Below are 13,794 nucleotides of genomic sequence, written 5' to 3' on the forward strand. Positions count from 1 at the left end.
AATGGGAGAAACCTGATATCCTTGCCAAGAACAAAAAGGCCAAGTGTGAAGATCATGGATATGAATGGCTGGATGTGTAGCTAATGACTATGGTTGAAGAAGAAAGGAGGAAGATAAGGGAAGGGGAACTGGAAAGTAAAGTTGCACTTGTCATAATAATAGAAATCACAGATGAGGTGACCAACAAAGAGCAATTAGAAGGACTCAATATGAAGTAGCATGGATGAGAGAGATCACTTTATGAAGTAATCATATAGGAGGATAAACATAGAGATATTTGTGAAACCAATCCTGGCTAAAAGCATCAACATCCAGAGTCTGAGGTACCAGGGACCAAAATAGGGTAATTTGTAACTGAAGGTTGTGAAAAATGCATGTGATAAATACATCAAAATATGAGGTGATTTAAAGACCACTCAGATATATTTTGTTGGGGCAGGAAAGACAATACACTACTAGATTGAAAGCACTTGGAATGTGATAGACAATTAGATGAATGTGGTGCAGTTGGGCCCAATACAGGAGATACAATGTTTAAAAACAGGGAGATCTTAACTGGGTGACCCTCAGTGATTTATTTGTGCTACTAGTGTAGAACTGTTGAAGTGAATCATCATCTCACCAGACAATGTCTGGCAAGAGGAAAGAAGTAATTAATAGTTAGAAGGATCTCAAGAAGCTTGAGGACATTCATATGCAAGAGCATTTTGTAGAAAGACCTGCAACTTGAAGCCTATTGGTGACAGAACCACGTACATTAGCCCTACAGGAATGTGTCCATGAACAGATGTAAATTCAAACAAGGAGGAGGAAGCAGTACACCCACTGACATATGGACCTTGTCTACCAACCAAAGCAGACATCCATCAAGCTTCGAGGAAGGGTAATGGGAGCTGCCAAGGGATCCCATGCAAGATTCCACTGATCTTGAAGAGCCTACTCAATTGCATATGTGCATGATCAAAGGGGACCAGTGATGTCACTGAAAACCATATTCCCCAAAGCAACAGAACCTCATGAGCAGAATGTGAAAAAACTGATCAAAGTTATAAAGCCCACATGAGATGATTGTTGAAAAAAAAGACCTAAATGAATAAGATATTGGGTAGGATGGATAAAGGACTTCTCCAATTTTATTAACCAGCCAACTTGAGCAGTTGATATGCATGGCTAGTTGAATCTAGTTCGAGTTTGGGGGCTGGTCTCTAAATATCCTGCAGGTCTAACTCATGCCCAATTTTCCCACCTTTGTCTTACCCTCACAACTGTTTACAGTATATCTCTACCATCCATCTCCTCTCTGAGGCTTTCAACTAACTCCTGAGGAGTTTACTAAGGACACCCTCTCACTGAGTCAGAAAAAACCATTCACCCAAATAATGGTGAAATTGTAGGTACAGAGCATGAAGATGGTGAGCAAAAGCTCTGATCACCCAAGAAAATGTAAGGAGCAGAAGCAAGCCCAAGTGGTAGGATGTAGAACTGGTAAAACACCATTTGATGGATGAACACAAGATATGAGTGACATCATGTTGAGACAGGGATGTGTAGAAATGAATGTCCATTTTGGTCCTTCATAAGCCTGTTTAAGAAGAAAACAAGATGAGGTATCTCAAAAGAGAGGGACAGGTAAGAACTGAGAATGTGAAGGATGGAAAACCATAACAGGTGCCAGATTGGGCTCTGATGGAGACAAACAGGCAACAAGATTGAAAAGGGTAGACTGTTGTTGTACTGAAAAAAACTCATGACTCTAAGGACTCAGGGATCACATCAAATACATAACAATGTAAAATATAAAATCATACATACATCCTGAAGATGTTGGTAAAAGGACATGAGCTGAGGTCACATCAAAACTTTGAAGGTCCCATCAACAGAGAAACCACGAGTGCAAAGCCAGAGCTGAAGACAAAAATGAGCCAATGTGCAGAAATGAAGTTACGGAATATCCTCAAAAAACTCCTCATAAGTTAGGTTGAAAGCTTCAGAGAGGAGATGGATGGTAGAGAGATACCGTAAACAGTTGTGAGGGTAAGACAAAGGTGGGAAAATTGGGCATGGGTTAGGCTTACAGGATATTTAGAGATCAGCCCCCAAACAGATAAAACAGAACTAAACAATTTTATGCTAATCCCATCATTTAATTATGAGGCATGTACCAAAATATTAGGGAGAATGGAAGGCTAGTACAGATGTGAAGATTGTTCATGTAGTAAGGAAGGACATGATTCACATGAAATAGGGTAGGCCTAAGTGAATCTACAGGAGAAGCATAGGAAGGCATGGCAAAATCAGGAGATGGAAATAGGCAATTCAAGTCCTCATCATCCTGAACAGACTTAACACATTTGGAAGAAAGTGTGTTAAGGTTCAGAGAAAGACCTGAATAACGTTCAATCTCCCTGCAAGTAAATACCAATAAATCTCACCTCAGAGGCTTGTGGAATAGTTAGTCATCGGTGTGATACTTGAAGTGGTAACACAAAGTTTGGGATTCCTAATCAAAAAGGGAAGCCAAATATCTAAATGATAATGCAACTGTAATAAACTGGGATTAAATTAGAGAGAAGAAACAGTCTGAATAAACTTGGTAGTAATTTAAATGAAAACCAATTTGCAAGCATAACAAAGCTGAATGTGAAACTTGAAACAGATAAAAGAGCACATCTGAGCACAAGCACTGCCAAACTTTAACAGTTCGGTAAAGACATACAGAGGGAGTCATATGCATTATGTGAGTATTTCACACACCTATTGATAAAGAAGTCATGCATAATTATTTACATGACAGAAATTTTGAAATTATTTGGTTCCAATAGAGGGGAAGAGTAGAAGTCTTTTGGGATGTGTAAAGAAAAAGTTTGCATACAGGGGGCAGCACTGGACAAGAATAACTAATCTTGTAAGCAGAGGTAGGTATCATATCAAAAGATTCAATTATAACTCTAACTGTGAAAACATCAAACAATATAAATAACCTAAAAAAAAAACTTCAGTAGCTTGCTCTGAACATTTTTTTGTGTTTGAAGTGTTGTAACACTGGCATGATGATCACAAATTGCTCAGATTTTTAAAGACACAAAAGAAGAGATGCACTTCATCCAAAGAGATGTGAAGTTCTTATTTTTTATATATCAAATTCCACTAATACCACCTTTAAGAGTGATTCTTTTATTTGTCTGTATATTTTTGAAGGACTTTTGATTACAAGGAAGGCTCTTGTCACTATTATAGACCTAAACCTATGAAAATTGTCTTGTCTACAGTTTCAAGAAACAATCGTACTTAAGTTGTAAAACCCCAATTTTATTTACAATTTACTTCCAATGAAGAGCTATACAACTTTATTTGATAAGTCTGACATGAAACTGATAGGAAATCATGGAGTGACTTGTTCTTTGCCCTGCTGGATCCACATTTAACTTTCCCATTAAGGTCCAATGCTACACATATCCTTTCTTCAAGATGCTTAAATATTGCACCTTTCCAACCATTCTAAATGTTAAATAGGAGAATTTCATGCTGAAAAATCCTGAATAAATAAAATCTCCTTGAAGGGTTCAGCTTTATATGCCACCTGCACTTACAAATCACAGCTTTAAAGAATTGCAAAGAACAGAATTTGGAGTTTTAACCTATATAATTATAAGTAATTAGAATGGCAAGTGGCAAGGTGACCAAATATGTAAAATGATACCACAGACCACAAGCAATTTGTACACTTATAAAATCGTTTTATATTTACATCAACTTTAGTTAGATGTAACTGTTGTAATGCAAAACACTTTTTAAGTGTCAATTGATAACTTAATTCTTCCTCAAATTTAATTTTCCTCAAAGTTTAAGTATTAAAAGTGAAAAGAATCTTATTAACAATGATACATTAGTTTCACAGCAAAAAAGTATGGCTTTTGAAAAAGTTACATAGCATTTTTTAAACACTTAAAAAAACTCATGCAATACTTGATACATAAATTATGATATGTATTATTTTAAAACTACATCACAATACATTACAAATGAAAAGACTCAGTGACTGGAACTCTTTTAGAAGATGTATTTTTCCTTTTCTGGAGGTTAATATACCAGTTAATCTCCAAAGGATAATTCACCTTGAATGAATGCATTTAGATTATCAAGCTTCTGGGATTATAGCTTATTTCAACACCATGCATTTAAGCTCTTACTTCAAAGGATGGATAGTGTTACACTTATAGAATGGTAGGTGTTAGTAAGTCAATTTAAGATTTTATTATTTGACTTACCTTCCTCCTAGAATACTGATGAGACAGATTTTGAAAGAAGCTTGAGATACCAGGTAAGCAACAAGATTTAAAATTCTAGCAGTGGCTGAATTACACGGAGATATTTCAACAGCCACTGATTCTGTTTTTACATCAGCAGGCGAATTCTGACTTTCCATCTTAGCTATCAGATCATCAAGAACTGATCTAAGTTAGAAAAGAAATGTTATTTTTTTAAAACATTTATGATATAAAAAACAGTGTTTCAAAAAGCTGTTGTAAGAAACTTCGTTCATCACCAATAACACTTTCCAGCTAAGTAGTATTATACCAGCCATTTCTACAATAGTATTCTTAGAAGTTAATAGCTTATAAACAAAATAGTATCTCAAACACAATTAAAGCATATAGTATGGTAACCATTGAGCATTTTTGAAACTAAATTGGGTTATTTTTGGTTTTTGAGAAATTTAAAATCTACAATGGAATAACAACCACTGTGTGAAAATAACTGTATACCATGCCAGTATGCAAAACACTTTTAAATATTCACCTGAAACCTAATTTCACAACTGCTTATTAGCAATAGCACATTCACAGTCTAATGATGTAATGTGCTATCCCACTTACAGTGCAGAGGGGAAGGGGTAAAATTAATATAATGCTTTTACATAGCAACAATGTGATGTACTTAAAAACTCTTTAAATACATGTGATCAAAGCTATAATGAATGAAGGAAACCCTACAGGAAATAGATAGCTAAAAAAAATAATCCCAGCTTTAAGACCACTCATTTATGATCATGTTAGATTTAAAGCTTGAAAGATATAAATTGCAGCAAGTTGAATTTTACAGTTTTTGACACAACTAGCTTCAAACAATATAATGTTTTCACTGATTAAGTGGGAAACATTTGAAGCCTTGTTTCTCACACTGATATATTATCTGCACAAGTAGGAAGTTTAAATATTTCTGCTTCTCATATAAAAATTACAATTGTAGAGCAAAATTCGCAATTCAGGTTAATAGTTCATATATTTTTATTACTTCATCCAAAAGAAACATTACTAAAATATACATCAAAACCACTTGGTCACAGCTGTCCATAACGCAAGTAATACTTGCTATGAAATATATAAAGACAAACGTTTTAACCCATTGTTCACAAGTGATTTTTAAGCCCCTTTCTGATCATGTCATGAGATTTTATTGAGTTGACTCAAACTTAAATTAAGCCATTTTCTTATCAACCATTATTACTGTTATTAAGTATGCTACAATTTAAGGTTTTATATTATCTGAGTTTTTTCTATATTTTAAAAACACCCATTTAAAACAATTAAAACTGCTTGCTGTCACATCATCCACTGGTTAAAATTCTCAAGTTAAAGAGGCCTTGCACATGACACTTTGTGTAACTAATAATACACTGTTGACATATACACTCAAAGTACAATTCCAGCTGTCTCGCATTACTTGGGGAAGATCTTCCAAGAATTTCTCCCCATGTGAAATAACATTCTAACATTTCTAAGTTTAAGGTAAGCCAAACCCACTTACAAAGCTGCATTGCCAAGAGACACTTTGAAGTTGAATGACATATTTGTAAACAATAGACAGAGAATGATTCCACACTCACCAGTTATATTATGAAAAAACCTCTATCTGTGTATGGATTTGTAGTATCAAATAGTAAAAAACAAACAAACTTAGTTCATTGTTTTCTTGAAGAATATGTAGCACTTGGCAAGTGTTTCTTGCCTTGTATGTACTAGCTAGCTAAACAGTGAGATTGAATTTATGGTTTTACATTTATGTCTTAATTAATTATGTATTATTTGTGTTTTAAAATGCATATTTGAAATGCTTACAATTTTTATACTTTTAACTTGTAGTTTTGGCTTGTCAAAATGACTTAGCAAGATGGTGTCACTCACATGTGAAAGCATAGGTGATTCGAATTTGTGCATAAAAGTTGCCTTATAACAACAACGGAGCACCGGGAGAACATTTTGGGAGTGTTTGCATAATGATTAAAAGACAGCGAATTGAAATGGAAAATTAAAAGTAAACTACAGTTGAAAAGATTAAGATGTAAAATTATGCATGTGACAAAATAAAGTTACAGAACTATTCTACGAATGTGTTTATACTCACTTCTTAATTTTAAATATTTCATTGTATTGTATGTTAATGATGGTATCTGGAGTTAATGATATAACAGAGAAAATGGAAAACAAAATATAAACATTTATCTTAAAAACTTTTGACATTCATTATGGAGGTTCTAGAGATTAGACAAATAAAATATGAAAACTGCAAGATAAGAAATACTATTTTGATACTCAAAATGAAAATCACATTGCATGTGAACTACTCAGAACCTGAGTGCAAATAACTACATTAAATAACAAACGATTAATTTTAAGTAGTAAACAAAATCAAAAGTGAATATATCATTTTTTTAAAACTACATAATCTTTGGACCATTAAAGTCAGATTTAAAATCATTTCATTGACTAGTTTCATTTTTGTAAAGAACTTTCATGAGAGTTGTATACCTACTTGCAAAAGAAGTAGGTTGTAATCATAGTTAATTGACTCATACTTAAAACATGTAACAATTCATTACAAGTTTTAAAAATATTAACTGAAATCAAACATATTCCCAGTTATGTTTACTTACAGGAAAACAATTTTTAAAATAGTCAACATGAAAAGAATCTATCAAAAACAGAAATACACATTATGTAAGGACGACTGAATATTAAAACAGTATAAAAAAAAGTTCAAACAAACAAAAAAAGCACACAAACAACACGTAGAAGTAAATTCTTTGTCACATCTGTACAACCAGTTAACACCATGTATTATAAATTGTTAGTTCACATCTGTTACAATTTAGCAGATCTAGTAATGTTAAGATATTCAGTGATGCTTCAGGAATAACCATACAAGTAGCTATTGGTTTTTTCTTTTACTTACTGTCATTTTAATAATGCACAATAATATCAAATATAATATTTATAGGCATGTAGTATATACTCATTCTAATAAAATTATTGTTCTATAAGCATTATTACCACAGCAGTTAAATTTATTTTATGAGGGAGTGTCACACGACACACATGTCCATCATCTATTTTTTATACTTTGTCATGGTTTTGGTATGATTTGAATATATATGGAGTGTCAAATAGAGTCATGAAAGTTTCAATGAGGCTTCAAAAATTTCATTTTTATCATGGACTTTGAATAAGCACTATTCTTAAGAAATATATATATATATATATGAAGTACAAAAATCTACAACCAAGCAAAATGAATATGTCAGTAAAGTGTTAATTATAGGTTAAGCATATTACAAGTCTGTGCACTTTCTACATCATTATATCAGGTTAGCTATCATTATTTAGTGACTTTGTAACTGAAGATGAATAACTAATGAGAATTAAAAATATAAAATCATTCTTACTTAACAACAACAATAGCAGAGGGAGCAGCAAGATCACACAACTGGACACAGATACGCCGTATTAGCTGTTGTAGAGGTTGACAACTAGTGGCTGAAAAAAAATTAACATTTTAAGACTTTCAAAAAAAAAAAAATAGAAGCAGGGAGTTTACTTGTTATAAGTGACAAGAAACCAAGAAGAAGAAAAATGTTTTAATTCAATGTCATTACCATCACATGGATATCAAAACCATGAAAAGCTGCATGATTAATCTAAAATGTGACAAATATCATTCTAATTTAAACCGTTACAGTTAGCACACTGTAAGTTAGAAAACCAGACCCTACAATATGTGACTTATGGTTTCTCATGAAAAAAAAGAAGTATAACATAAAAAAGATCACAGACTCGCAACATTTACTTTTTGTTTGGCAACAGTCACCTGCATTTCACACACCAAACTTGGCAGACGTTGTAATATCTTTACTTCTGAGACCCTCGAATGTCCACAGTCAAACATAAAAAAAACTGAAATCAAACATACTGAGTTACAATAGCTTAGCATGACTAAATCTAGCTGAGTTTTTTTGGGAGTCCTTCCCACACCCCCAAAAAATTTGAAAAACAGGTGCTCCAAGAACAATTCTGAGCATGTCTGGGGCACAAAATATGAACGTTTTCAGTTGCCCTGTACCCTGTGAAAAATCTACTGTTTCACTTTGGTAAAGGGGTTTATCTATTCTGGTTTGCTAGTCATGAACAATAAATAGTTAACCATCATATTCATTAAGTTAGTAAATAACCCTATTGTAGCCTACACTAAACCAGCCAAGATCCTGCCTAAACTTGAAAAGTTTCAATTTTCAGAGTAAAGGTATTCTCTTTAAGTTCAAGGAATTTACATCTCCAAGATATTGTGTCTGTTCCCATTATAACATGTAGCTATAATAGCTCCATGCAACTTTGTAAATATGACTGATTCTATTTCATCTTTACCTGGCAAATTGTTGTCTTAACATTGGCATGATGAAGACAGTGATAACTATAATGCATAGTACATATGCAGTGGAATAATCTATGGAGGAGCCATGTTATAATTATATGCAAGACCTTTTGGTTACAAAACATAGCACAAACATGGAACATATTGGTAATGTAAGCTATCCCCCCTATATTTTTAAAGCAGATCACAGAAAATGATCAAAATGACAAAGAAAAAGAATCTGCAGAAAATTATTAATAGTACCGCTGCACTAAAATTTTATTTAAATAAATAATACACCTAAGAACACAAAATAATACATATAAAGCAGACAATGTTCTATAACTACAATAATTTTTCTTGCTTTCTAACCATGTAATAAAATCCTCTAAAAATTCAGCTAAGTTCACTGATGTAATTCCCATGAGAAAAAACTTGAAACAAACCAAAGACAGAGATAAAACTTTGTACAGGAAACAAAAAATGGTGTGAAATCCTTATCATTTGTAATTTTAGCAATCAATTTCTAAGATCACTTGATAGTGATCCTATCCCAAGTATGAAATGTTACCCAAATTAATTTGCCCATATGACAAGTGGTAACAATAAAATGATGGCATTTGTAATTTCTTCTTATCCTTTCCAACAGTTCCTTGATGGTGTAGTGAATGATCAAGAACTCTAAAATCTGGATGAATATATTGCAAGTGAAAAGTACCATCTCCAAAATTGTCCACAATAATGGTTTATTACCACAGAAGCAAAGAGTAAACTGTTTGAAAAGTATACACATTTGCACAACTTACATATTTATACACATAAAGATTGCAAATTTTTGCATGAAAAAAATTAGCTGTTTTAATGAAGTATTTCTATTAAATATTAACTTGTGAAAATACTGAATCAACTTTTTTTACAACTCTGAGTGCAAAATGATTTTCGTGTTATAATTAAGAAAATATTCTTCATCCCTAAAATCTCAAATATTATTTTTGTAATTTTTAAAATCTAATAAATACATTTCAAACATTTATTTTCAGTAAGACTTTATATTTACTATTTTTTCTACCCTGACTGTGTGGGGTCTGTCAACTTGAGTGGGTTTTTAACCATCATAAAAAAAAAAAACAGATACAAATCATGCTTGTTTTCATTCTAGAAGGACTACAGGTTATAACATAAAAATACAAATATTTAGTCTAAACAGTGTAAGTTGCATAATGTAATATATTTATATACATTTATTATACTGACCTTCTGCTCATGCCTGCCTTGCCAGCATTACAGAACTTGCATTGACGAAGCACACGTGCGCTCATGTACCATATCCATTTACATGGAACCAGGCTTCAGTCTTTAAAAAGTGACCCTTTCTTGGCTGTGTTTTAGTAGACTAGTGTTTTGTAATGTTCAGACACATTTCAAGTATTATATACATATACAGATTATTACTATTTAGGGATAAGTTACTAAACTTAATTTTTGTAAATGTAGAACAGTAAATAATGATCTCTTCTAGCTATGACCTTTGTACTCTGTTGCTGCTTTTAAAATGTCACACCTGGTCAATAAGAACTGAATTTTTTTTAAGGTTATATATATATATTCAGATAGCCAAAAAATCATAAATTACTATCTTGATACTATAGAATTCCACTGGAATTTGTCAAATTTAGTAACTCAGCTGCATTTAGGTCTAAAGAAAGTAAGAAATATTGAGCAGACTAAAGACACAACCTGTACCTTTGAAATCTTGGTTGGAAAGGGTGAAATGGTGTTTAACAAATTAAAATGACTAGTGTGATACATTTTCTCTCGGTACCTCCCCTTTTCTATCATATCGACAATCCCTCCAATAAGTACGAAATTCAAGGAAAATTATTCATGTAAAATCATCCTTGCCCAGACAAACCACGATTTTTATGGCCTTCAATTTTGTTTTGTTATAGAGCCATCAAATAGAAAATCAAACCTCTCTTGCCACAACCACCTGCCACATCCTTTCTGTCAGGATTTGTTAATAGTTCTCTCTTACATTTAATTCTATATTATCTATAACCAATAAGAAGACAAGGTCTTTATCTATCACACACCATATTGTATAACATTACTTTCTGAATAGAAAATTGTTAATTTCACTGTTAGTGCAAAAAAAAAGATTTATTCACAGAAGAAAGATAACAACTAGCTTGTACGATTTTGTAACACTTCTTGTTGCATAATTAGAAAGCCAGAAAAAACTGTGACAGTTATTAGAATTGTTTACTTTTTGTACATTATTATTCTATGTTCTTTATTTAATTAAATGAAAATTATTTAGTGCATTAGTGCAAAACAGTAGGGTTAAGCATCATCAACAATCGAGAACAAGGAAAAAGAATACTTGGGTAAGTATTTCTTGTTTTTAATGTTTAATCTTTATTTATTATTGTAAAAAGTAACTAAAATGTACAAATAAGAATTTTGTAGGTTACAATTTGAAATCATTCTAGAGAAGAAAAGAGAGTTATTTAGATTTATTTCAATTTTTTTTTTGTAGTTATGGGGTCAGTCAAATTAACCAAGGCTGTAAAGAGTTAGAGTAGAGAAAATAACAGGTAAAATATAATATTTTACTGAAAACAAACATCTGAAATGTATTTAGGAAGTTTTACACAAATGAAATTTAGTATTTCTGAGATGAAGAAAAATATTTCTAATCTTAACATGAAAAATAACTTTGTACACAGATTATTCAAAACAAATACTCTATATATTAAAGGACAATTTTTTTCAGTTTATTAAAATTACTTCACTAAAAATGTTTTTGTAAGAGAAAGGCTTATAATGTTTACTGAAAGCCTGCCAAATTTTGTGAAGATGTACACATTATATTAAAAATTAGTAGTATCAAATCTATAAAGATTTTATACAAGTACAAAGAGGTCATGTGATTGGTAAAACTGATGGAGCTCATAATGAAATAGTCAAAACAACATCAGTTAGTGATTTTTGAAATGTTGCAAAATTTGTTAAAAATAAAACTTTAATTTACAATTTGATAAAGTTAATGTGAGAGACGATTAAATCATCTACAACTAACCAGCCAAGGAAGTTATTATTTCTTGAACATGATCACTAAGAGCATGAAGATGGGCACTCCACAATTTTCTGTTATTGACTGCTCGAGTCACTTCTTCTTGATTTAGAGGCTTCATGTTGAGAGGAAAAATATGTTTATTAGTTTACAGCAGAGCAATCAACATTTAATTAAAACTGCAACTGACTATAACTGTTGAATTATATTAATAATAAAGATACTAAAGGATATAGTCATGCTTCATGTATGATGTATGTAATAAAATTATTTAACTACTGAAACAATGTCTGGCAAAAATAAAATGAAAAATATGACTACGTACAGGACTGAATCCATGACCTCCTGTTTAAAATAAATAAATCCATTAAATAATACTGTTGCTTTATCATATAGATGGATACAAATGAAACAAATACATTTTGAACAGAAAATGGAGTTCTTGTATTTAGATTTAAAGTATTATAATATATTGGAATTACTAAACAATATGTTTATACTATATGTATATATCCACCTGTCTTTGTGGATAACTCTCATATACAAGTAAGATTTAGAGATATTTTCTTGATTAGACTCTTGATATAGTGACATTATAAACTAGAATATTTTTTAAATTATGGTATCAAGACATGGATAAATCAACATCCTTCATTTTTCCCCTTCCATAATGGTATCAGCTTCTTTCTACTCTCCCTAAAGTATTAACAAAGCACTGGACCCATTAACATAAGTGGTGCAATATTGTATTTCTCTACTGGGTAAATTTGTTCTTCACATACAAGGCATATTTAAACTTCAGGCCCAATTGTTAATTTTTTAGGCACCTGTATTGAGACAGTAGGAAAGATATAATATTCACAAAAGAGTGAAGTTTAAAATTATTGTATCAAGAAGTGTAGAAAATAACTGCTGTCACATTTATTGTTGATTATTTAAATTTTGTGTGTGTATGTTTGTATAAATTGCATTAGTATATTATCTGAAACCTGTAATTATTTTCTTATATACAATGTGTTAGCTGTACAGCATTGAAAATTAAAGAAGTTTGGTAGTGATAATTAAAGCTAATTGACATACATTATATAGCATGTAAACTTATGTGTTGTGTGCAAAGCATACCAAACCTTTAAGCCTAACTGTCGATTTTTAGGTGCCTGTTGGAATTTGTACAGAGATGTAATGGTATTGAATTAATCATAAACCAAAGAAAGGTAGAGAATAACTTAATGTGTTTCCTTGCATGTTTGTTCATTTTACTGAAGTAATTGTCTTTAAAATTAATGTTACAGACATCGTAGTTTTGCATTTGTGCAGGACAATGTACACTAAATGCCATTCATTTTTGCACTTGTATAAATATCAAAGTAGCACTCTACAATCAGTTAATAGTAATATTGGATTTCTAAGTGAGCTACCATATACATATGGACTGTATGACACACATTGCTCTTTTAATTGCATAAATTAACATATTTATCATTACACAGAAATATTTTATTCTAAGTAGACCAAAGGAACTACTTCATCCTCAAATTATCAGCTTTTTTTATACCATTCAATAGTGCATTACATTTTGAGTAATTTTATGGTTTTACATTTCCAATGCTCACTGTAGAGAGCCAACCAAGAATTGGATGAGATCACTAATTTTCTAAGCAAAATGCACAAGACACCACATAACAATAATAATTAAAGAAATTAAATCTAATAATGATGTTATTTTTGTTTAAATTTTCTTGTATAATTCATATTTCTTTCATAACTCTGTAACCAACAAAATTATGAGCCCACATAACATTCAGAATAAACAGTTTAGAAAAATCTATTTATAACGACAAACGTTTACATACAGTCATTCCATAAGTATTCTACTACAATATAAAAAATATACAAGTTTTAATAATAATAAGAATGATATAAGCTGTTGTTATATTATTAAATCATAAAAAAATTCTGCATAACTTAAACGTAAAAATTAGTATAATATTACGTCAGATTGCTTACAGTAACCAGTAGATTAAAATAAAAAA

The 13,794-nt window shown here is 31.4% G+C and overlaps 1 protein-coding gene across 2 annotated transcripts in view; it reads right to left on the reverse strand.

Annotated features, from left to right (window-relative positions):
• The window catches only part of vir (VIR_N domain-containing protein), a 104,733-nt gene that overhangs the window by 31,209 nt on the left and 59,730 nt on the right, over window positions 1–13,794 (reverse strand). For both annotated transcript variants that reach the window (XM_076514376.1, XM_076514375.1), the window contains exons 26-28: window positions 11,768–11,876; window positions 7,724–7,814; window positions 4,269–4,454 (exon numbers count right to left, since the gene is read on the reverse strand). In XM_076514376.1, coding sequence (XP_076370491.1) covers window positions 4,269–4,454; window positions 7,724–7,814; window positions 11,768–11,876 — 386 coding nt within the window. The remainder of the gene's footprint in view (window positions 1–4,268; window positions 4,455–7,723; window positions 7,815–11,767; window positions 11,877–13,794) is intronic.

Source organism: Tachypleus tridentatus, chromosome 7 (genome assembly GCF_004210375.1).
Source record: "Tachypleus tridentatus isolate NWPU-2018 chromosome 7, ASM421037v1, whole genome shotgun sequence".
Classification (NCBI taxonomy): Eukaryota; Metazoa; Arthropoda; class Merostomata; order Xiphosura; family Limulidae; genus Tachypleus; species Tachypleus tridentatus.